General features: G+C 50.5%; 2 protein-coding genes across 5 annotated transcripts; both read right to left on the minus strand.

Annotated features, from left to right (window-relative positions):
- Positions 1-7,091: 7,091 nt before the first annotated feature.
- LOC122369107 (serine/arginine repetitive matrix protein 1-like) lies at positions 7,092-9,778 on the minus strand. Its single transcript, XM_043343541.1, has 5 exons — positions 9,761-9,778; positions 9,344-9,393; positions 8,871-9,120; positions 8,318-8,475; positions 7,092-8,045 (listed from the first exon to the last, which is right to left on the minus strand). The coding sequence occupies exons 1-5, from the start codon at positions 9,776-9,778 to the stop codon at positions 7,799-7,801; spliced, it is 723 nt and encodes a 240-aa protein (XP_043199476.1). The 3' UTR covers positions 7,092-7,798.
- Positions 9,779-9,812: 34 nt separating this feature from the next.
- On the minus strand, positions 9,813-14,548 carry LOC122369101 (serine/threonine-protein kinase VRK1-like). 4 transcript variants are annotated; one of them, XM_043343530.1, is made up of 6 exons: positions 14,388-14,548; positions 11,827-12,339; positions 11,388-11,486; positions 10,787-11,102; positions 10,296-10,462; positions 9,813-10,211 (listed from the first exon to the last, which is right to left on the minus strand). In XM_043343530.1, exons 2-6 carry the CDS (start codon positions 12,322-12,324, stop codon positions 10,014-10,016), a joined length of 1,278 nt encoding a protein of 425 aa, XP_043199465.1. In that variant the 5' UTR covers positions 12,325-12,339; positions 14,388-14,548; the 3' UTR covers positions 9,813-10,013. The 4 variants fall into 4 exon arrangements, with proteins under 4 accessions (XP_043199465.1, XP_043199466.1, XP_043199464.1 ...); XM_043343532.1 differs by having other exon boundaries at positions 10,159-10,355; positions 10,429-10,462; XM_043343531.1 differs by having other exon boundaries at positions 9,813-10,462; positions 11,827-12,192.
- Positions 14,549-22,159: the final 7,611 nt, after the last annotated feature.

Here is a 22,159-nt window from a genome sequence, read left to right on the forward strand (position 1 = left end):
GACGTCACAGCATGCTTCGGCTTGGCACGGTGGCCTAATGCTGCCTAATACAGGAAACCTTAACCTTGAACGAAAACGCTACCGGTGACGCCAGGGTTACCGATACCATATTTCCTTGCCTTCACCACTCTCTAGCAGATGGCCTTGCTCTCTAGTCCCTACCTACTACACTGAGCCAATGCCGTTTAAGAGCACTGAGCTTGCAGATCCACGCAGATTGGGATGAGCAGTGATTAGCATTCAAATGCCTTTGTTGTAGTAGAGCAGGCAGATAATGGACGAATCAAATTGTAGGATGGACAAAGTTTATGAAAAGAGCAGCAGATAAGTTATAAATAGAATGCGCTGCTTTTGCCTCTTCTTAAAAACTTTTCAAAATAATGGTGAAAAGATAAATTAAAACATGACGTCATTAAATATATGATTCTTTTTCATTTTGTCGGGTATTACGATAAGCATAACGTGCAGTTTGCATCAAATTTCTCAGTTTTCTGTTCACTTTTATATAATATGGTATAATTGAAATGAGCAAATCAAAATAAAACGTTTGAAAAGAAAACTATGGAAGCGTTTCTCAATACCTCTAAACGTCAGAAGATGGTTCTGAAGCAAGGATGTATAAGAAGGACCTTTTTGATTTGCTTATTGGTTGAATCGGTTGAATTCAAGGCCCTAAAACATATAAAGATAAAGGTTGAATCCGATTATTATTTATAGTCACCGTGCCGATTATTATCTATGGTTGAACAGCCTATAGTTTCACAGCCTGGGCCAAGAAAAGGTGGTACCCAAGGAGCAGGCCAACAATGACTGTGCAACTGCCCCAGACAACCATATCAGTGAGAGCACGCCCAGTCGGGAACAGCCAGGAAACATCACACCTGTAACAGCAGCTACAAATGTTTCTAGCCATGCCCGACCAGTGAGGCCTGCTGCTGCTTTCACAGAGACATCTGCCACAAATGTTTCGAATGATGCTCACCCAGCAGAGTCAGCCGCTGCTGGCTCAGGGACAAACAAGAAAACACAGTATCACAGCAAACAACCAGCTCAATGACTAAATGGGGAGGCGGCTGGAGGAGTAACGCAAGGGCTTAAGGTATTGTATACCAACGCAGACCAATTTGTAAGCAAACGAGATGACATGGCCATGCTTATCTGCCAAGATGAGCCAGACATCATCCTCATTACAGAAGTGATTCCAAAAGCTCAGCGGCTTCCACTGTCGCCTGCACTGCTGAGCCTGGCTGGCTATGTACTTTACACGAACTTTGACCCATGCTCCCCCAACCTTGGTACCAGTGGTATGAGAGGGATCTGTGTGTACACAGCTGAGACCCTCAAGGTGTCCGAAGTCACAATTCAGTACCAGTCCTCCGTTGAACATGTGTGGATCAAGATGGCACTTGCTGGCAGTGACTGCTTACTCATCGGATGCCTTTACAGGAGTCCATCAGGAAACACTGAGGAGAGCATCAGAGAAGCTGAACAGTTAATTTGCACATCATCAAGGTCCATGCCATTCACACATCTCCTGATTGTTGGTGACCTGAACCTGCCGCAGATAAACTGGGACAGTGGAACATCATCCGCCCCTCTCTCTCATGGTTCTCACTCATTTATCAACACTGTTCATGAATGTTTCCTGTTCCAACATGTACTAAGCCCAACAAGATACCGACCAGGCGAGACCCCAAACACCCTCGACTTGGTCTTCACTAACGAGGAAGGCATGGTCTCCAACCTGGAATACCTCCCCGGCCTGAGCAGCAGTGACCACGTCATTCTCAGATTTACTCTGGTATGCTACTCTCCAAGGAACTTAAACCAAGCATCTCACCATGTAGTCATCGACTATGGAAGCCTCCCCAAGGAATTGGAGGAGTGCAACTGGTCGCAGCTGGCAAACATGAACATGGAAGAATCCTACGCCACCTTTAAAGAACAATTATCAGCTGCTGTTGCTCGATGCTCGAAACGGAGGAAGAACGGACAGAAAAAGAACATGTACTTGAACAGGACAGCTATGCAGCTACGAAAGCAAAAGAGGGAGCTGTGGAGCAAATACCGTCAATCCGGCGACGCCCTGGATTACGCCAGGTTTACGAGATGCAGAAACAGGCTCAGAAAGTTCACAAGGTATCTCAGAAAAGAATACGAAACCAAGTTAGTTGAACAGCTGAAGCAAAACCCAAAAGCGTTCTGGAGATACTCGAACTCAAGGCTGAAAACCAGAAGCAGAATCGAGGAACTCCGGGACGTAAACGGGACCCTGACATCCGACAACCAAGAAAAATCGGATCTGCTGAGCAGGTACTTCAGCAGCATATTTACGCCAGTTGACCATTCCTGCCCTCACTTTGACTTAGGTTTCCAGGGACCCATGCTGCAAGACATTGAAGTGTCTGCTGAGGAGGTAAAGGCAAAACTGCTCGCTCTAAGGCCTAACAGTGCCCCGGGCCCAGACGCCGTGCACCCCAGGGTACTTCGCGAAGCTGCCTCGATGGTTTGCCTTCCACTCAGTGTCCTGTTCAGGAAGTCTCTTGACTCTGGTATACTGCCACCAGACTGGAAGACAGGTGAGATTACTCCCATCTACAAGAAGGGGAACCGCCAGAGACCAGAGAGCTACCGGCCAGTCAGTCTCACCTCGGTCCCATCGAAAGTTATGGAATCCATCATTCGCGACCGCCTCCTTCAGCACTTTTCTGATGCAGGGCTCCTCCACAAGGCACAACATGGGTTTCTCCCGAAGAGATCCTGCTCGACCCAGCTGCTTGAGGTGATGGAGGACTGGAGCGCTGCTGTGGAGGCCGGGGAACCGATCGATGTCGCATACCTGGACTTCTCCAAGGCCTTTGATTCTGTCCCGCACCAACGTCTCATCACGAAACTACATGGCTATGGCATCAGGGGAAAACTGCTGGTTTGGATCGCCGCCTTCCTGCTCGATCGCCGACAGAGGGTGGTCGTCGGAGGTGCGAAGTCCGACTGGACTCCGGTGACCAGCGGAATCCCCCAGGGATCTGTGCTCGGGCCGATCTTGTTTAATATATTTGTGAATGACATGCCTGGTCAGGTCTCCGGCTGCATCAAGCTCTTCGCCGACGATACCAAATTGTACCGCCACGTGACTGGAAACTCCGCCGAGTTCCAAGCCGACATCGACGCCCTCGTCCGCTGGTCGAGCAAGTGGCTGCTGCCCTTCAATGCTTCAAAATGCAAAGTGATGCACATTGGCAGACTCAACCCTGGGAGAACCTACCGACTGAACGACTCTGCCATCGAGGGAGTTACGGAGGAAAAGGACCTGGGCATCATCATCGACGAAGACCTGAAGTTTCACCAGCAAACAGCGGCTGCCATCGCGAAAGCCTCCCAGATGCTGGCTGTCGTGAAGCGCTCCTTCGCTACCATCAATGAGGTCACTCTCCCTCTGCTCTACAAGTCCATGGTCCGACCTTTTCTGGAGTATGGGAACCTGATCTGGGGACCCTTTGGCAGAGTTGACCAGGCAAAACTGGAGCGGGTGCAGCGCAGGGCAACCCGGATGGTTCTGAGCATCCGGCATCTCCCGTACCCGGACCGACTACGTCATCTTCGCCTCCCCTCGCTGTACTACCGACGACGCAGAGGCGATATGATCACCGTCTTTCAGCTGCTGCACGGCGAGATGGCAGTGGAACCCGAACGGTTCCTGCACAAGAGCACCTCCAACCAAACAAGAGGCCACCAGTGGAAACTGCTCAAGCCCAGAGCGAACACCCTGACACGAAGAAACGCCCTCAGCACAAGAGTGGTCAACGACTGGAACGCCCTGCCGTCCACAGTAGTGTCTGCCACATCGGTTGTTCAGTTCAAGGCACGACTGGACCGACACTGGGCGAACAAGATGTACGACATCCCGAATCCCTACCATTAAGAGCCTCGCCTTTACCTGTCACACACGCTCGATGGGAGCGGGACCTCCAGGCCTAGTGGCCTTATTACCCGATAACCGATAAGGTAAGGTAAGGTAAGGTAAGGTTGAATCTGACGAATCTCACCAAGGCCCTCTAATAGGCCAGGTCAAGCTCCAGACTGATCAGATCGTGAGCAACCAGAGTAAGACTGCTGTGACTGACCATGACGTTGCTGGTGCAATGTCTGCTCCTGTCGTCACAGTAGCCTCTACTTCAGAAGCTACGACTTCGACCTCGACTTCTTCGATTTCGACTGCTGCGACTGACATCACTTCAGCGCATACAGCTACTGCAAGAGCTGCTGCTGCTGTTTCCGAGAGTCAGCTAGCAACGGTCGCTGCCCATGACTCGCGCAACGCTTCGAACAGCTCCAACGACAGTTCTCCTAGTGATAAAGCTGAAGTGAGAAGGGGAGCTACTTCATATGCAGATGTCGTGTCATCTACAGCTAAGCGGGAGGAGGAGGAGGACTGGTTGACGATGAGACGTGTAAACGGTAAGCTAAAACCGGTTCCTGTGACTAAAAATGAGACTGCAGCGTCACCCAGCGCTAGTCCTTCCACAGCTGTGGGGAGGGCAACCAACGAATCCTCCGGGAGCGTAACTGGCGCGGCGAAAAACACTGGACTGTTAACAGTGGACAGTAGGTCCCATAGGAGAGCGCACATTTTTGTGTCTAGATTCCACACGTCTGTGTCCCCTGAGATGGTCAAAACTTTCCTGATAGGAAAGCTGGGCGCAGATAGTGATGTTAGAGTTGAGAGCGTTCAAACTCGATATGACACTTACAGGTCATTTCGTGTCAGCTGCAGATGCGAGGAGCCAAACATGCTAATACAGCCAGACTTATGGCCCGAGAACACCTATGTGAGAAGGTGGCGTGGGCCGATCACAAACGCTCAAAACCGGGCCACCATCAGCCCAAGCTCCTCTTCCGCATGAGATTGGCTAGTTTCAATGTTCGAGGTCTCCCAAAAACTAGTAAAAGCCTATCGTTACGCCCTGATGTTGATGTATTAGAGTGCGCGGACATAGCATGTGTTCAAGAAACGTGGTATTCAAAGCAGGAGCTAGGTCACCTGAATAGTCTTCATGAAGAATTTTATGGTTTTGGTTGTGCAACAGTAGATTTTAGAGATGGTATATGCACTGGTCATCCGTCTGGTGGTGTAGCTATCCTGTTTCGGAAGTCTATGGCAGCATTTGCGAAACCTATTGACTTAGAATTAGACTGGTGCTGTGCTCTGCGCGAGTGCTGAAACAGGCCCGAATGATTGTTTGTGTGACATTTGGTTGTCTTGCCACTGCACTGGCTGAAATCATCAGTAGAGTATGGACCCAGAGTCTGAAATAAAGCTTATCTATCTATCTATCTAATAATCTGCATAACCGCCTGTAACCGCCTAACCCAAAACAGCATCAAGTACAACAACTATAATTATCTGACGCACGTTTTGAGCTAGTCTTCTATATTTAGGGCGTTGCGGGCCTTGTTTATCTGTAAGAATCTTAGGTTTCTATATGCCTACGGTGTTTTGTTTGAGCATTTGTAATTTACTTATTGCACTTGCAGAATATCACACTTTGTCCATGTCAGTTTGAAAACTTTTCCATTCCGATCGTCAAAGCAGCACGTCATCATTCCTTCCATTCCATGACCCATTGGCTATCGAGTAGGTGCCGTGGTAGCTATATTTTGAATTTGTAAACTATGCCTCCGGAGCCTCCACATGCTCAGAACAAATTAAATGATTTTGAAAATGAAGATACAAGAAGGCAAGATGAGGCAGCTTTAGATGGATACCGACCACTGTCATCTCATCCAGTTGATGATCAAGATGCTTGTAGTGAATCCTCAGTAAGTGGCAAGCAGATATTTGGGTGAAAGTGATTTGTCTTGTCGGTGGTGTGCTTGTGCGTAGCCATACAGTCTGCATTGGAATGCTATGTGGATGCTACCAGGTAAACATTAAACTAAAAAAACTTATGAGAAAGTTTGATGTTGGACTGTCAATAATGCTATAGGTGAGGCAAAATGCAGATATATGCCTGCACTGTCAATGAATGACTGCCCTAAATAACCTGCTTTGCTTGTTTCACACTCCATAGGATAGCAGCAGTGATGATTCTGAGGTAGACAATGACAACCAGCACCACAGAATATTCATGACAATACAGTGGCCTGAAGAGAACTCTGAGGAGCAGGTAAGTATTTACAAGCTGTTTTCTGCCTTGTTCAATTGCCTAATCCTACAGGGCACCTGGAAAGAGTAATTGTTATTCCATTAACCACATTAATATATTGCCTCATGTTACCTCATTAACAGTCCATTTTGCCATGTATGCTATCCGCTGTCCAATGTTTTAAGACCGTTTCCTTTCACTAGGCTTCAGATGACAACCCTGAACCAAGCTCAGAGTCAGAGCACACATCTTGTTCAGCTGCGGTGAAGCTGGACCCCTCGCAGGACACCCAAGCTCGCACAGCTGCAGCAGGAGGTCCCAAAGAGATCACCGCTACTGCCGATCACAAGCGCCTTTCCGCTAGAAAGGAGTGCAATGCCACCGATCTCAAGGACCGTTCCGGGGACCAGGAGAGCTCCTCTGGGACGGGGCACATGTCTGAGGACCAGACGGAGGCGGTGCGGCGGGCGATGCAGGCGGTTCGGCTGCCGGAGGACGCCATGCCGGAGTGGGCGCGTGGCCTCTCCGAGCTCCAGTGCCAGCAGCGTATCGGACAGATGGTGGCGAAAATAACGGGCCAGAGGTAGCGGCGACGTCTGTGATCACGTTGAACTTTCTGTGCGATGCGCGTACATTCGTCCTTATTCATTCCCAGACGCAGTACTGGCTCTTTCGTCGCCAGCGTGTGGACTTGTGAAACCAACGGAATGGTGAAAACGGCGATGTCTCTTTCAAGAAATGTAACCGAATGCTTTTTTCCGTCAATGGAATGGCTTATTTTATGTATTCGTGTCATACCATGTGTAAGGTGTGGTCAAGCGTCGATGTAACGCCCCCCCCCCCCCATGCGAGTCCGCCTTGGATGCGCTGTGACCGCCCCTGCGAAGAGGCTTTATAGCCTGCGTGTATCCCATCGCATCAGTGTCGTAAAGAACATTTATTTCATTTGAGTAAAGTTTATTATACACAACTATGAAATAAACTATCACAGAACAGAAGAGAGTGGAAGGATATCCGCACTCCCGGAAAACTCTGGAGCTCTCCACGATTCACTCTGGCCGCACGTGCACCATTGAAAAAATAAACAACCGGGGAATTACGCCGGTTATAACGAACCGATAAACCGCGCGCCGCGACGGAAGAGCTGACCGGCAGTCGCCTCCTCCGGCTGCGGCATGGGCCGGCACTGGCGCACGAGCGCAGGCCGCATGCCGCAAATACGTCAATCACCAGCTCCTGAGCCGTAAGTTCATGATTTCGTTCGATGCCACTCACTGAAATGGCGGCCGCCCCAACATAAATTGCACACACCAACGCCATTCCGCTTTGACTGTGACGCCAGCGGTGGCGCGACTCTTGCCAGCTCGCGGCTGGTCCTCCGTCGACCAGAAGCGCTGTACCGCCCAGCGCACATCTCGCCAGTCACCGCAGCAGCACGGAGCGCACCGCTATCCGCGCAGATACTGCGTCAATTCCGGACACATTTGAGGAGTCGCACAATTAAATCACGGATAGACACTTCGTCGACGCGTTGTAACACTAGAGGGACCGCCACCGCGCGCGGCCAGCTCGGTCGCACTGTCTGTCGGCGCCAGTCGATAAACCTCTGTAATCTCTGGACTCTGCGCCGCCGTCCGTCGCCGCTGCGCCGCTCAGACCGCTCGCGGGCTGCACTGGAGCGCCCGCAGCCGGCGGCTGGCGCGCAGCGTCGGCCGCGGCTCGGGCGTGCACAGCAGACCGGCCACGCGCCGCTGGCGGCCACCGGACGCCTTGCCGAGCCGGCGCGCGGCGGCCGACTCCTGGGCCGCCGCCGCCAGCCGACGGGCGCGGATGAGCATCACAGCGGCCATGGCAGGCGTCACTGGGGAGCCGACGCCCGTCCACTCCGGGCAGCTCTGACTGCAACACACAACGGGGCACAGGAGCGGAACGTCAGCGTACTGCTGCTCCCGCTGTGCAGCGGCAAAACAACGCACAGCTGGATCCTTAATCAGTCACCAGAACACTTCAACAATAATTTATACTTGGAACAATTTTTACTCCGCCAGTCACCAGAACAATTAAATCATAATTTATACTTTGAACAATTTTTACCAAGTGAAACCACTGAAAATCTTAGCTCACGACGTTAGATAATTCACGACGATAACACAAACCAATGAAATGCTCACCTGACCGTTCTACTGCGTTTCCTGCCGCCCTTCTCCGGGGAGCGCTGCTGCCGCTTGGCCAGCACCTCTCGCATGGCCGGCGTCAGGCTCTCGTAGACGATGGGTGCCGGCTCCGGGGAGGTGTCGCCGCCGGCACCGTCACCCTCGTCGGCCGGCCGCTGACGAGGAAGGGAGTAAGGGTAAATAGGTCAGTCCCTCTTCATGGATGGGATGGAGGGACTGGAGGCGACCCACAGCAACATAATAAAAAAGCCAGTTGTACTGTATCAAATCAGACTGATTGGTCCGAGACTGGCACGCGTCAGTGCACTGTGGCATCACAACCTGGCCTACATAGATGCGTGCCAACTGCAGAGCCGAGGGTGAAACAAAAACCCGGCGCTAGCATAAGTACGCCTCAACGGCGAACCTTCGGATGCTATCATTTTACTCAGAAGCTACGGCAGAAACACGCACAGCAAACGCTTCGTGCGTTATAGAAGCATGATTCAGAAAGACGTGGCGCACGGCAAGGTACACTAAACGTGTGACCGCCGACCAAGTAGACACCCACCTGAGCGGCGGTGCGGCGACGGCCCGCCTCCTCCACCATCTTGTTGAAGTGCTGCCAGTCGAAATCACGCAGTTTGCCGTCGGAGCGCAGCGAGGGCGTCGTCACCGGCGACTCGTCGGGTGGCGGCGGAGGAGGGGGCGGCGGCGGTGGCGGGCCGCCATTGTCGGTGACCAGCCGGAGCGGGGGCCGGCCGCGCCGCCCGCCCGGCCGCCGCTGCGCGCGGCCCAGACTGTTCTCCTGACCGCTGCCGCTGATCGGGAAAACACGCAGGTTAAAGGCCAGCTCAAGGGAGAATGCGAATAGACACAAAGGGGGGCTTTTGCATGGCTTGGGATTCGAAAACGAACACTTGAATCAGCGATTAGCAATACTCTGATATTTGAATATAATAGCGACACAATGCACAATTTTATGAAAGAAGAGTCCTGGCTATTTTCCCGGCAGCACCCCGTTCCCCGTCCATCTCTACTGACCTGCTGGCGCGGCTGGCCGGGCCGGTGCGGCGCCGTTTGGCGGCCGGCAGCTGGCGGCGGCCCGTTGAGCGTGAGCGCGGGCGGCGGCGGCTGGCAGTGGCGGCGGCCTGAGGGCGGGGGCGGGGGCGACCGGTCAGACACGGCGGTGGCGGCGCGGCGTGCGGGCGGGGGCGGCGGCGGCGCGCGGCGGGCGGCACTCACCGTCAGGGCGCCGGTCCGAGCGGACGGCGACGCACTCACCGGCGCTGCCCGGCGGCGGCAGCACCAGCAGGAGCACGAGCGGGGCGCGGCGTCCTGCAACACGCCACACCGAGCCGGACGGTCAGACCCTGCCTGCGGCGCACCGGCGCGCGGCGCGTCTCGCTGGCAGCTCGGCGGTAGTGCTGAGTATCCCCGGCGGCAGCTACAGCCACTGACCGCTGCTCCGGCGTTCATGCTTGGTCCAGCTGTCCCCAACAAAACGACACGCCTCGCAAACGGCATGTATTCTCAGAGCTCACATGTTAGTGACAATCATATTCACCCAGTCACCAGACTATCACAGCGAAATATCACAAAATAAAGCAAACCCCCTTCCGTTGGAACCTGAAAGCCAGATGGTTTACAAGCGTCCGTCGGCAGCGGTAGTCGGCTGAGGCACGGCTGGCGGCCGGGGTCCTCTCGCAGTTGATCACCGAGTCGGCCAGCGCTGCTCGCAGTGACGCCGCCCGCCACTCCGGCCACCGTTTGTGGTCCGCCACGGGTGCCGGCGGTCTCGCAGCACAGCTCGGTCTCCGGTGGCGGCAGCGTGCACCGCGCCGCGGCGCCCGGCGGTCGGCCGAGGGTCGCTCTCGGCAGCACGCCTCCTCCACCGCGGGCCAGCCGGTCCCTGCAACTGGCCACCGGTCACGGACAGGGCGGAGGGAGCGGCGCGAGCGGCGGCGACAACCGACCCGCACACAGCCCCACTTACCGCTTTGGCGGCGGCGGCGGCAGCGGCAGCGCAGGAGAACTCGAGGCGGGCACAACCGGCGCCCGACGGGCCGGCGCCGGCCCTCAGAACGTCCCGCAGCGCGTCGTAGTCGGGCGCCGTGTCGAACCCCAGCACCGAGACCATCTGCATGTACTGCGCCAGCACCTCTGTGGACGGAGAGGGGAGATATTAGAACAATGGGCCACTACGCATTGCAAACTGATCAGGTGGAGCAGGACGGACGGCCGAAGTCCTCTCGCAGCCGCTAAGCCTAGACGGCCAGCGCTGCTCGACTCGACACCATCGTCCTTCGACCATGTCGATCAACCATGATCAACGACATAACTCAAGCAACACTTTCTTCTTCACACTATCCCACAAAACGCAAAACTAAAATCTACTTGACCCCCTTCATCCCAGCCACTGTGAGCGACATAGAATCCAACCGAGGCCGTCCACCGATGACCCTACTCTCTCAGCACCGCACTCACCGGCCTCAGGCGGCGGCGAGTCGCCGTAGCAGGCGTACACGAGGCCGGGTATGTGGCGCATGTGGCGGTTCTTCTCGGCAGCCACCAGGTCGGCGTCATGCAGCAGGTGCTGCCAGGGCAGCCGGCCGGCCGTCCATTGGAGCAGGTTGTAGCCCAGGATCTCCAGGTCGCCGCGCCGCGAGTGCGCCCCGATGTGCGCGTCCCGGCTGGTGAACTCAATGGTACCGTCGTGCGCCTTGCGCAGGTCGGAGCCGTACGGCTTGTGGCGGCCGTTCAGGGAGTAGCGACACGCCAGGCCAAAGTCCACAAGGTAGACCTGCGGCGGCGGAGGCGAGTGACGCCAGTTTAAAACACCGATCAGCATTCAGCACATCAATTTACACACATAAGATGGGTCTCAAAGGTAAGACGCGCAACGAAATATTACATTTTCTCTTTTGACAGAAGGTTGCCGCTACTGATGCTTCCAAGCAGCAGCAGCACAACAGACACATTAGACTGTCCAAACTGGTGGTCCTACACGTGGTCAAGACACCCAGAGGCCACGAGCAGTGAACCGAGCATACGAAGTAATTCCAACACCCGGAAATAAAAACCTTACCTGGTTTTCGGTGCCTCTTTTGTAGCCCAGCAGAAGGTTCTGAGCTTTAATATCGGCGTGGATATACTCCCGGCTGTGAATATACTCTAATGTGTCCAGCTGAAACAGCACACAGTCTGTGTCAGATGAAATGGTGATTAGAGCACAACCATCCTCACGAGGTACAATGAGCTGCCTACTTGTTAGGGTTTATGGGGATTTAGATCAGTATGTGCCCATGGAAACCGAGAACTGCTAGACTATCCTGCAAGGACAGCCACTGGGATGGTGGATGAATAGATGGATTTATCTGAAGCCGAATATAATACGTGTGAAAACTCACAAAGGTATGAAAACTCACAAAGATATCAAAATCGCTATCCAATACGATGCTGTCCTGACATCTCATCGGTCCAGCACGCACTATCTCCCGGCTGCCGCCGCGACCCGCGCTACTTACCACCTGGAGTCCGATGGTGAGCGCGGTGCCGAACGGGAAGCGGCCGCCGTGCCGGTCCAGCAGGCGCTGCAGGTCCGAGCCGAACCGGTCCATCACCATGAACCGGTACCGCTCGCCGGCGTGCTCCACCGAGCCGCTGCCGACGAAGCGCGGCATGCCCAGCCGCCGGAGCCGGCGCGCGCGCTGCCAGGCGGCGATCGTGTCGGCGCGGCCCACCCGGTGGTAGCAGTGCATCTCGGAGAAGAGCGGCCCGCTCCAGTGCGGCTCCACCTTGATGGCGTGGCTGGCCTCTGCGGACGAGTCGCGCGCCGCCGAGTAGATCTCGCCGAAGCCGCCGGAGCCGATGGAGCGGCCGAGCCGCCAGCGCTGCTGAGACACGTCCGTCAGTGTGAGGCCGGCCGGCAGCGGCGCCGGCAGCCGGTGGCCGGCGGCGGCGCGCCGCGCAGGGGACGGAGGGCCGCCGCCGCCGCCGCCGCCGCGACACTTGCGCACAGGCATTGCAGCGGGACCCCTCTGAAAGCACACAACAACAGCAAACGTCAGCAAGGAGAGAGAATATGGCCTGCTGCTGCAGCATAGCTGAAATATAAGCATTTAATGCTTAAAGGAAAAGGGCCACCTTCGTGAAATATGAAGATATCGTTGTTTTTCATTTTGACATTATTATTTTTCATTTTCTTTTTAAAACTGGTGCCAGAAGTGCACAATTCGCGAAAAAGTATGTAAAACTATTTAACATATTGGTGCTATGTTGATACTCTCTACGGCACCTACTGTATGATGGCATAGCGATGATGTCACACTCAAGCCAATCAGCGTTCAGAAGACAGACTCGTCGGATTGTGTCAGATAAGCTGATTGGTTAAAGCTGAGCTGGTTGGAGCTGATTGGTAAAAAACCAAAGCCTCGCCGCGGGTGGCTGTATTGTCGGATAAGAACGCATTCCTGGGATAAGGACGCATTCCTGGCGTATTTTCTTTTGAAATTGCCGATAACTACGAATGGAGGCCGAAATCGGCCGTAAGGAGGTAGACAGATAGGTTTTCGGACACGGGCTACAAGATGGCTATCTCACTTTCAATCCCCATGTTAAAGGTGGCCCCTTTCCTTTAACAATGAGCAGCTGCAAATGGCAGCAAACCAGTGCCTTTATGAGAGAGGTATGTTGAAATAGCAGAGTTGAACTCCTTATAGTTATGGATAGTTAGTCTCAGACCTAAACATGGAATAGTGAGGACACAAAGAAAGTATGAAGTGTAGCTGCTAGCACAAAGCACATTACCTAATTCAGAGCACCAGTAAATAACAGCTAGTAGTTTTCCCACCCATCAAAAAGTTATGTGACCCAAAATATTTTTAATTTAGGGAATTTTACAGTACACAGACTAATAAAAGTTTCATGAAACTTCCACAGAGTAACCGATCCATTGAAAATACCCCCATGTAGGATTTATATATGAGTCAATGGAGTTAAGGTGCACAATAGAGCCTTTTCATTTATTTTGAGGAACATCAAATATTGATGTCTAAAAGTAGAAGTATGCCTAGTCATTTTTGGGTTCTAAGGGCTGTATAAGAAAAACTGGTGCACTTTAGAATTGAGTTGTAAGAAAAGCATATCCAAAGGGTTAATATTAATAAGTGCTGCTAACTAGACAAATTAGCTGAAAATCCAGTTATTTTTAAAAAGTTAATGATTTTGTTTAATTTGCTAGAAAAAAACACTGAACTCAAAACACATTTACAGGATTACCAAATTATTTTCAATGCCCTATGCGATTAGATAACTCACAGCCCTGGTTATCAGCACCAAAAAAATGTTGGACAAACTAGTTAGAATTTGACAATTCATATGTGCTGTGCATGTTGTTTTTCTTAAGCATGCAAGATTTAGTGCACATTTCTAGCTACTTGCAAACTACAAAACAACAAAAAGAGAAACAAAACAGACATAGCTTTATTAGGATAAGTTAAAATTGAGGCTAACTTCAAAGAACAGCATTAACAGCTAAATAAAATGAAATGATAAATGGTTGTTACATTCAGAAAACAGCACACCATTTTCACTAGTATATACAAGCATAACAAAAACAACATTGACTTTACTTTTCTTTTTTTAAGCATACTTGTAACCTTTTCACATATCTAACGATGCCTTCGTGCAGCTAAAAGCAATGAAGCTCAGCATTCTATGTAGATTACCTACTAAAGCTGGCTGACAATGACATTAGTTCAAGAAACTTTGAATTACCAATGGAAAAAATAAATCAAATCCTGAGCTACACATTCATTCTGGGAAATATATGGCAATTCTTTGACAAGAAATCAAAAAACTTGAAAGGGGTATAGCAGTACTGCGTAGACAAATACGACGCACATCAGGGAATGCACATCACTTAATCACAGTTTTAAGAAAAATCATACAGAAACGTGCACACAGCTTCACTATGCTTCAAAAGACATTAATGATTTAGGCTGGATGCAAAACAGCTTAAAACCTACAAGAGAAAGTTATTCAGTGTTCAAGGACAACAGGTCATCAACCGCCCAAAAGAGCTTACCTTTTCGAGGCTGAGACGTTCAGCTCATCGCAAGAAACACCAACCGATTCGAGGATATAATATCAATTTACCAGAACTAACCAGTAAAGTAACCTAGTTAAACATAAACAGGCTAAATTGCACTGAAATTAACTACCACGACGCGCGCGCATCCCCCGCCGCCGCCGCAAAACGCATCGCGCCACAATCGTAAAAACACAAAAGGCGACTAAAGCGTCAAATCAGGTACTGCTAAATTATTCAATGGGGTATTTTCGACATAAAAGCAAAAATATGTGAACATTCGACAGCAAAAACCAGGCAAGAGATCTTCAAATCTAAATACACACATTATATGAAATTACGTGAACCAGTGTACATAAAATTCGTAATTTAGATCGGTCCCTGAAAAACCGTAACTGTCTCAATTTACCTACGAAATTCTAGTAGGTAGCTCCCGATTTCCTGACCTCTAGGCAGGGCTGCGGAGTCGGAGTCGGAGTCGGAGTCGGAGTCGGAGTCGGTCGGAGACCGGAGTCGGAGTCGGAGTCGGAGTCGATTTTAGAAACCCGAGCCGGAGTCGGAGTCGGAGTCACCGAACACCTGTCGACTCCGCAGCCCTGCTAGGCCTGCGGAGTCGGAGTCGGGAGTTGGAGTCGGTCGGAGTCGACAATTCTGCCCGGAGTCGGAGTCGGAGTCGGAGCTGGTTTTTGAAAGCCGGAGTCGGAGTCGGAGTCAGAGTCGCCGAAAATCCATCGACTCCGCAGCCCTGCCTCTAGGTCATCGACCTGGCCTCGAAGGTCAACCAATGACCTACTACGACCTTGTCACCTTAATTAATGTCGGGTGCACGGTATATAGAGCACTATATATCAATCGGCTTCCTCTCGTCAATACAAGGGCAACACGGCGTTTTTCGCGAAATTCTAGCTTATAAGGGACCAAGCCGCTGGGTAAGGGGTCTCCGTCCCATATCATCCCAATCCGGACCGGACCAGGGGGCTGTGGACCTGCCCAAGGCCATATAACCGACCTGCCGGCGGCAAGCCTGGCGCAAGCAGGACCTGTGGGGTTCCTAGTTCCTACATTTGCCCCGGCCGGGGGGGGGGGGGTGAGGAGGGGATGAAGACTTGGAAGCCCCTTGCCGTTTCGCCCCTAATTGAGCTAGAGTTTGCGCAAAAAAGAGCGCCGTTAAAGGAAATAGTTCACTTTCACGAAATTATTTTTTTTTGCAACGATTTATGATTTTTTATGTTCAAAATAATCAGCAAAGAAAATAAAACCTTTTTATAACAAAATTTTTTTTTCTATATTTTGATATAGGAAGAACTTTTCAGTTTCTGTAAGGCACACGCGATCCAGTATGAAAAGAGCATGGGTCCCGAAAATTCTTCAGAAACAGAGAAATTATCGCATCGCAGCCACCGGCATTTGGGCGATCTGCTCGATCTGATAATGTTCCCCTGAATGTCCTAATGGGTGCAGTTATTTTTTTACATCTTAGTTTTTGTTTGCGCGTTTTTAGACGTTTCTCGGCGCACTGTTGTTGAAATTATACAGGCCTATTTTACAGCTATTTTTGATTCACAAAACTGCTGCAATTTTTATAACTTTCTCTTGCATATTAGCGTTTTGATGGAATTATTAAGATTCTTATTCTTAAATCTTGAATGCCAATATAATAACAATGTGAATCGAGCCACGCTTGTAGCGAAATATTACGAATCAATGATAATAACAGTAACTGGCAGAAGATATGTAGTTACCGCGATTGTATAAGATATATGTTCCGCGTGAAATTGACAGGAGATACCACAAGAATAATAGCCTAAACAAATATTGAAATAACTGAAAGCTCATAATACCCGATTAGCACTGCTAATGCTGACCATTTTCTTCGAACCATACCATAACATCTGAAGATAATGAACTTAACCTCGAAAAGCGTGTCGTCCAGTTTCAGTCTCAGTTTGTGCGGTACTGGGACACATTTATTATCAGTGAATCAAATAAAAATTGTCCGGGGCATCATGCTGTGATTATATGAACCAGTTAATATGTACAAAATCTAGTTATTGGCCAAACGTAACGGCCACGGACCGTAGGTTGACGACCCCGAAATTTAGCGAAATGAAGTATAGGTTCAAGCAGTTTAAATAATGCTGGTGCGTGGAGTTGAATAGTGATGTAAATGTGGCCACAGTCTACAACCACGATAACAAATATCGATTGCGCTTCGCTCAACCAGAGCCATGCTCGTTCTTGCTCATGAAGCAGCGCATCCCTATAAAATGAAAAGTCTGAACGAATGCATTCAGGTTCCTACCTCTGAATCACCTTATATTGAGATCCGTTTCTTAACAGGAACACAAACGCGGCCCATCAATTCGTCAGTACTAAGGCAACAACGTCTGACAAGTGACAACGCATCAAATGGCCAACTTCTGACACTATCTACCAATACGGTAACGGCAATAAAATTGCATTGCAAAATGTAAATAAAATTGCACGATTTCCAAGCGCAGTTTGAAACCAAGTGCGAGCAGCTAGTGTCATTTTCACAACCAAGTGCGACCAGTTAGTGTCTCGAGACACATTACAACTGCATAGGTACCGCAGTAACACATTAGGGGCGAAAGGAAACACATGACTTGTGTACGACCAGCGTTCTGTCAGCGTACGACGCATAAAGCAAACTGCTCAAACAACTGCGGTCCCGAACAACACAACACAGAGCTCCGAAACAAATGGTTTACAAAAGTCTACGACTGACGACATCGAAACAGTACGTTCATCGGGACTAGTCACATGACTCGCTCAACCCAGCTGGGTTATGGGTACTAATTGCGCTTCAAATTGACCTCTGACAGCCATTTACTTACGCTAGTTTGATGCATAAAACTGTATATTGAAACCACTGGCGGTCGCAGCCGCTAGCAAAAGGGGGGGCCAAACTCACACTCGCGGGACATAACATTTATCCGTCACCGGAGGAGGGGGGGGGGGGGGGGGGGGTGATCGGCTAATTTTTACGTCCACGAGGCGCCGCGCAGTTGGCACTAATTATGCTTCATCCATGCCATTCTTGCGTGGAATCTTTAAGCACAATTTAAGGCAAAACATCCAGTTCCATTTCCCGTCCCACGGTGTTTCCACCGGTCGGGCCACTGCACCATGGCGACGGATCGGTGTAGCATATACTGGAAGGTCGGGCACGCGGATTTATGACCTTACCACTATAAAACAATTCGGAAAGTACAGATACCTACCTCTTGCTTTGAACAAGCATGTGAAACCCAGAGAGCATTTTCAGACTATGACATTTACCCATATACTCGTATGTAGTTGTGTGGCGGCGGGAGAGAGTAGGTACACCGACCTCTGGAGACCAAAGGTTCCTGGCTTTCAAAATTGGCATTTGAGGGCCGCGCGCGACTCCTGCGGGCTTCGTAACGGCTCTATTGGGGCTCACTCAACCTGCCTAGTCCTCATGCTGAAAAGACTGGCCCTGAGCCCTGAGGATTTCATCAGTCTCTGCCAGCCCCAAGACCCACAACGGCTCATGGGGTCCCGATGTCGAAATATGAGGGAATCTACGCGGGACCATCAGGACGTAAAGTGATCTCGATCAGGACCAACGTAAGGCTGTACAGGAGTCTGCGTAAGCCCTCTGATCTTCAGAAGCCCACCCATGTATGTTTTCACTTAGAGGCCAGATTGGGGCCCTCAGAAACCAGTACAGGGCCTGCAACCTGCAAAGGCCAATAGTTTGAGACCATCAGAGACCGAATTGGGCTCTCAGAGGCTAATGTTGGTCCTTACTCATTACAGGCCAACATGGGGCCCTCAGATGTCAGCGTGGGGCTCCAAAAGACCGGCATGAGCCGTCGTTGGACCCCAGAGGCCAGCAGAGGGCCCTCAAAGGCCAAGATGGGCCCTCCTCAGAGGCCAATGCAGGCCTTAGAGGCCGGCATCGGGTCTTTAGCAGCCAGTGCGGGGCCCTCATTGGCACCTAAAGGTTCGTCTTAGGACACCAGAGACAGAAATAAGGCCACCAGAGACCGATGTGAGACGCTCAGACGCCGGTTGGGGTCCCTGAGGCCGGTTAGGGGCCCTCATAGGCCAGATGTGGGGCTTAAGAGGTCGATGTGGGCTCTTAGCGGCCAACGTGGGTGCTTGACCGCCACTGAAGTTCCCTAAGAGGTCAGTGTAGGACGCTCAAAGACCGGTGTGGGAGCTATATTAATAGCTTGGAGTGGGTTTTTGAGCCTCGTGACGATCGAATAAGGGCCAGGGCCCCATACACCTATGGAGGCCCATCGGTTGTCTGAGGGGGGGGGGGGGCACATGATATGGTGGCCCCTTTATTGGCCTTTGGGGGGGCATGGCCCTGATGTCCCCCCCCCCCACGCGACCGCCACTGTGTACACATTACACACAGGCCTCTGAGATTGCATACTAGCTCATGCAAACTCTATGCAGGCCCCGGAGGTCCCACGCTAATCCTTAAGACCAAGCCGGCATACGGCGTCACCACCGGGCTTCTGAGGTGCACCGCACCAACCCATGAGGTCTTACTTTAGTGTCGTAGAGCCACGCTCATTTGGCAGGGCCCACCCTCCACGGCCGAAGAGGGTCTCATGCCAGCCATTGCTGGGCCTACGAGAGCCTCAAGTAAACCCACGCTGATATTCCATATAAGATCCGGCCTTACTCGTGAACCGGTGCCAGCGACGCTGACCGCCAAATTGACAGAATGCGAAGCTGAGCCCACTCATGAGTAAAATTTACGTCCTTTGATGGCGCAAGAAAGAAAATGAAACATACAAAAAGCTTTCCAGGACTTTTGTTCGATCTGAAAGGTGGGGCCAAAAGATAGTATGGCCCCACCTTTCAGCACCAAAGGGGGGGCCATGGCCCCCGTGGCCCCCCCCTGGGACCGCCTATGATTGAAACTCAAGCGGCAGCACATAGGTCTCCATCAAGGTGGTTATATACAACAGAGCACCACGCTAAAACGAGCGCGAGCCGCACTGTCACACTGACAGAACACTGAGCCGCGAGTCGTGACAGTCGCACTGCGTCATATGCACGCAGATGTCGCACTCACGGCACCGTTGCTGGCACTGCGCTGCGGGTGGACACGCGCGGTGCAGTAGCTCCACGGTGTGCGGCTCACCGGAGGGATTACCAGTCTCCGACCGGACAGTCCAGGCGGGAAATGCGGTGTCTTCAACCATGACCACCGTCCCCGTCTCCGCGGAGTGCCGCACGGCGGCGACGCGGCGGCGTCGGATCTTGAGCTGGTGGACACTTGTACTCCTGCCAGAGCTACCAGCTTCAGCCCTTCAGCATCCTGTCATCAGCAAACTCCAGCAGAGCTCCAATGCAACTGGGAAAATAAAATGTATGCTGTTAAGCTAAATCATGCAAAACATTTCCTTCCACAGGATTCTCTTGCGTAGTTCAGCAAAATCTTCTGTGATATCCATGGCCGTGACAAGAGGACTTTATGCCATTGTAAAAAAACATAGGTTCATTGGTTCTCATTTACCCACATCGAGCTTCTATAGGTACCATTCATTTGTATATCATGAAGTATGTTAACTACACAATATTTATGCAATAGACTGACATGAAATATGTAGGAATGGCAAGAGAGATGGGTAAATAAGCCAAATAGGTTGCAGGATTTATTGGCACCAAACAGGTCAGAAAGTAGAAGTTCAAACAATCTTACAAACTACACCAGAGAAAGTCTTTGAATTAGGTACAAAATTATGCCACAGAAATAAAAGCAATGCAGTTTTGTAGAGCATTTCCCAAAAGATAATTGTGATTCACCCTTGCTCCCATTCTGAGATTGAATAAATACAAATTATGGGGTGAAAGTTACTAAAAAGCAGTTTTTTTTAAGAAAACAGCTTCAATCCATGTTTGCCTGATTTCAAACTCAAGGCAACATATCATAGCTTTGACAGCATGAAATTACATTATTGAGGTTACAATTTCCATAATCTTGTCACAAACAGTGCACTTTAATATGGATAACTAACATCAAATCAGCCAACCTTGTATCTTTATCTGGTGAAACTCAAGAAACCAATAAAGCAAACAATTTCTGAGCAAAACATTTAAGTATTCGACAAGCTCAAGCACCATGCAGCCACTGGAGTATGATGGGGTCTCGTAACTTGAACGTTCAGTCTGTAAGAGCATGCCTGACTTGACTTAACAGATTTGAGGCATCACAAAGACCTTTGCAGCAGCTCCTTCTATTCTTTTTTTAACATAAACTTTAACTATCATTACCATGCTATGATTGATGATGATGAGATGGCTGGTTTTGGGAGCATGAAAAGAAGCAGCCCTTCTTTCATTCTATTTCCTTGTTTTCACATGCTGCACAAAATGTTTTTCTTCCACGTTCCTTCTGTCATTATAAAAATAATAGGTATCTTGCTTCACTTCTTCCTTATATTTCAACTATTGCACGGTCATAGAATACTAAACTATTGCTGCCGCAATTCATCACATCTCAATCTCCCGTTGGTAAACCATTGCCCTATGGCCGCTAAAGTAAATAAGTGGAATGCGCCAGGAATTGTCAAAATCGCGCCAAAATAGCAAACTAAGATGAGAAAAAATAACCGCACCCGTCCTAATTGATCAGTACGAGAATTTCTCGAGTTCTCGTAGATAATTTCTCTAGTTTCTGAAGAATTTTCGGGACCCATGCTCTTTTCATACTGGATGGAAATATATGCAAGGCACACATCCTCAACGCAAGACACCTTTTTCGGGACGAGAAATAGAATATCTTTGCCTAGGGTGATCGTTGGGCTGTAAAAGCTCCTGATTTATGCTCGTCTCAGCCCAAGCTACGGAACTGCTATTCCAGTTCAAAACCCATGTTAAAAAGTGAACTATTTCCTTTATGAAACGCAGCAAATGCACCCAATTACCCTACCTATTAGTCCAGGGGTGTAATTTTCCTAAAATGATTGTGGGACGTGGGTGCCCAGCTGTAGGTGCGCCAGGCCGCTTTGGGGCGCAAATGATTACCGTAAAGTGGGGCTATTTGAGACAGTGGGGCTATTTGAGACAGTACGGCAGTGGCTTAGTAAAAGTGCTGTAAAACAAACACCGTTTGATATTTTTGATCAATTTTTGCTTGAGCTGATGTGGAATTTAACAACTAATTCCATGGATAGGGTTTTTTGAAAATTTTGGAAATTTTTGAAAGAAATTTGGCATTAGATGAGAAATACAGAAAAACCACAATTTAACCCGGCAGTTGCTGGGGTATTTCGCCACCCACCGTTTGCTGGGGGGGGGGGGGCGTTAGACGCCCCCAGCCGATAACTCGAGAACCAATAGGCGCAGCGAAACGCACGAGGCGGCAAACAAAAGAACGCGACGAGACGCTTCAGATGAGTACTTTAAAGTTGAATTTTGAGGTCACAGGTCGGGTCAAGGTCAGGTCAAACACCTGAAATCGAGCTTTCAGCAGCATGGACTTCAGGACTTCGCAATGGGCGCCTCTCGTCATAAACTCTGTCAAAACGGTGCACAATCCATCATATAAGGCCTACAAGAGTGTCAGCTCCATGTAGGGGTCAGTCAATCATAGGTCAGGGTCAAGGTCAGGTCAACCGGGTAGGCACATATCCCCGAAAATCAAAACTGATATTCGCAGCCTGTGACACATGTTTTACATGGTGTCATTCATCTGAAGCGTCTCGTCGCGTTCTTTTGTTTGCCGCCTCGTGCGTTTCGCTGCGCCTATTGGT

The sequence above is a fragment of the Amphibalanus amphitrite genome, unplaced genomic scaffold, assembly GCF_019059575.1.
Source record: "Amphibalanus amphitrite isolate SeventyFive unplaced genomic scaffold, NRLGWU_Aamphi_draft 001006F_arrow, whole genome shotgun sequence".
Classification (NCBI taxonomy): domain Eukaryota; kingdom Metazoa; phylum Arthropoda; class Thecostraca; order Balanomorpha; family Balanidae; genus Amphibalanus; species Amphibalanus amphitrite.

Coding starts and splice junctions, on each gene's coding strand:
- LOC122369101 (XM_043343529.1), bottom strand. CDS start 12,324: ATGCCTGTGCGCAAGTGTCGCGGCGGCGGCGGCGGCGGCGGCCCTCCG. Junction 11,103..11,387: donor AAAGAGGCACCGAAAACCAG/GTAAGGTTTTTA, acceptor CCGCCGCCGCAG/GTCTACCTTGTGGACTTTGG. Junction 10,463..10,786: donor CTCGCCGCCGCCTGAGGCCG/GTGAGTGCGGTG, acceptor CTCCGTCCACAG/AGGTGCTGGCGCAGTACATG.
- LOC122369107 (XM_043343541.1), bottom strand. Junction 9,121..9,343: donor CCGGCCAGCCGCGCCAGCAG/GTCAGTAGAGAT, acceptor TTTCCCGATCAG/CGGCAGCGGTCAGGAGAACA. Junction 8,046..8,317: donor AAACGCAGTAGAACGGTCAG/GTGAGCATTTCA, acceptor TGTGTGTTGCAG/TCAGAGCTGCCCGGAGTGGA.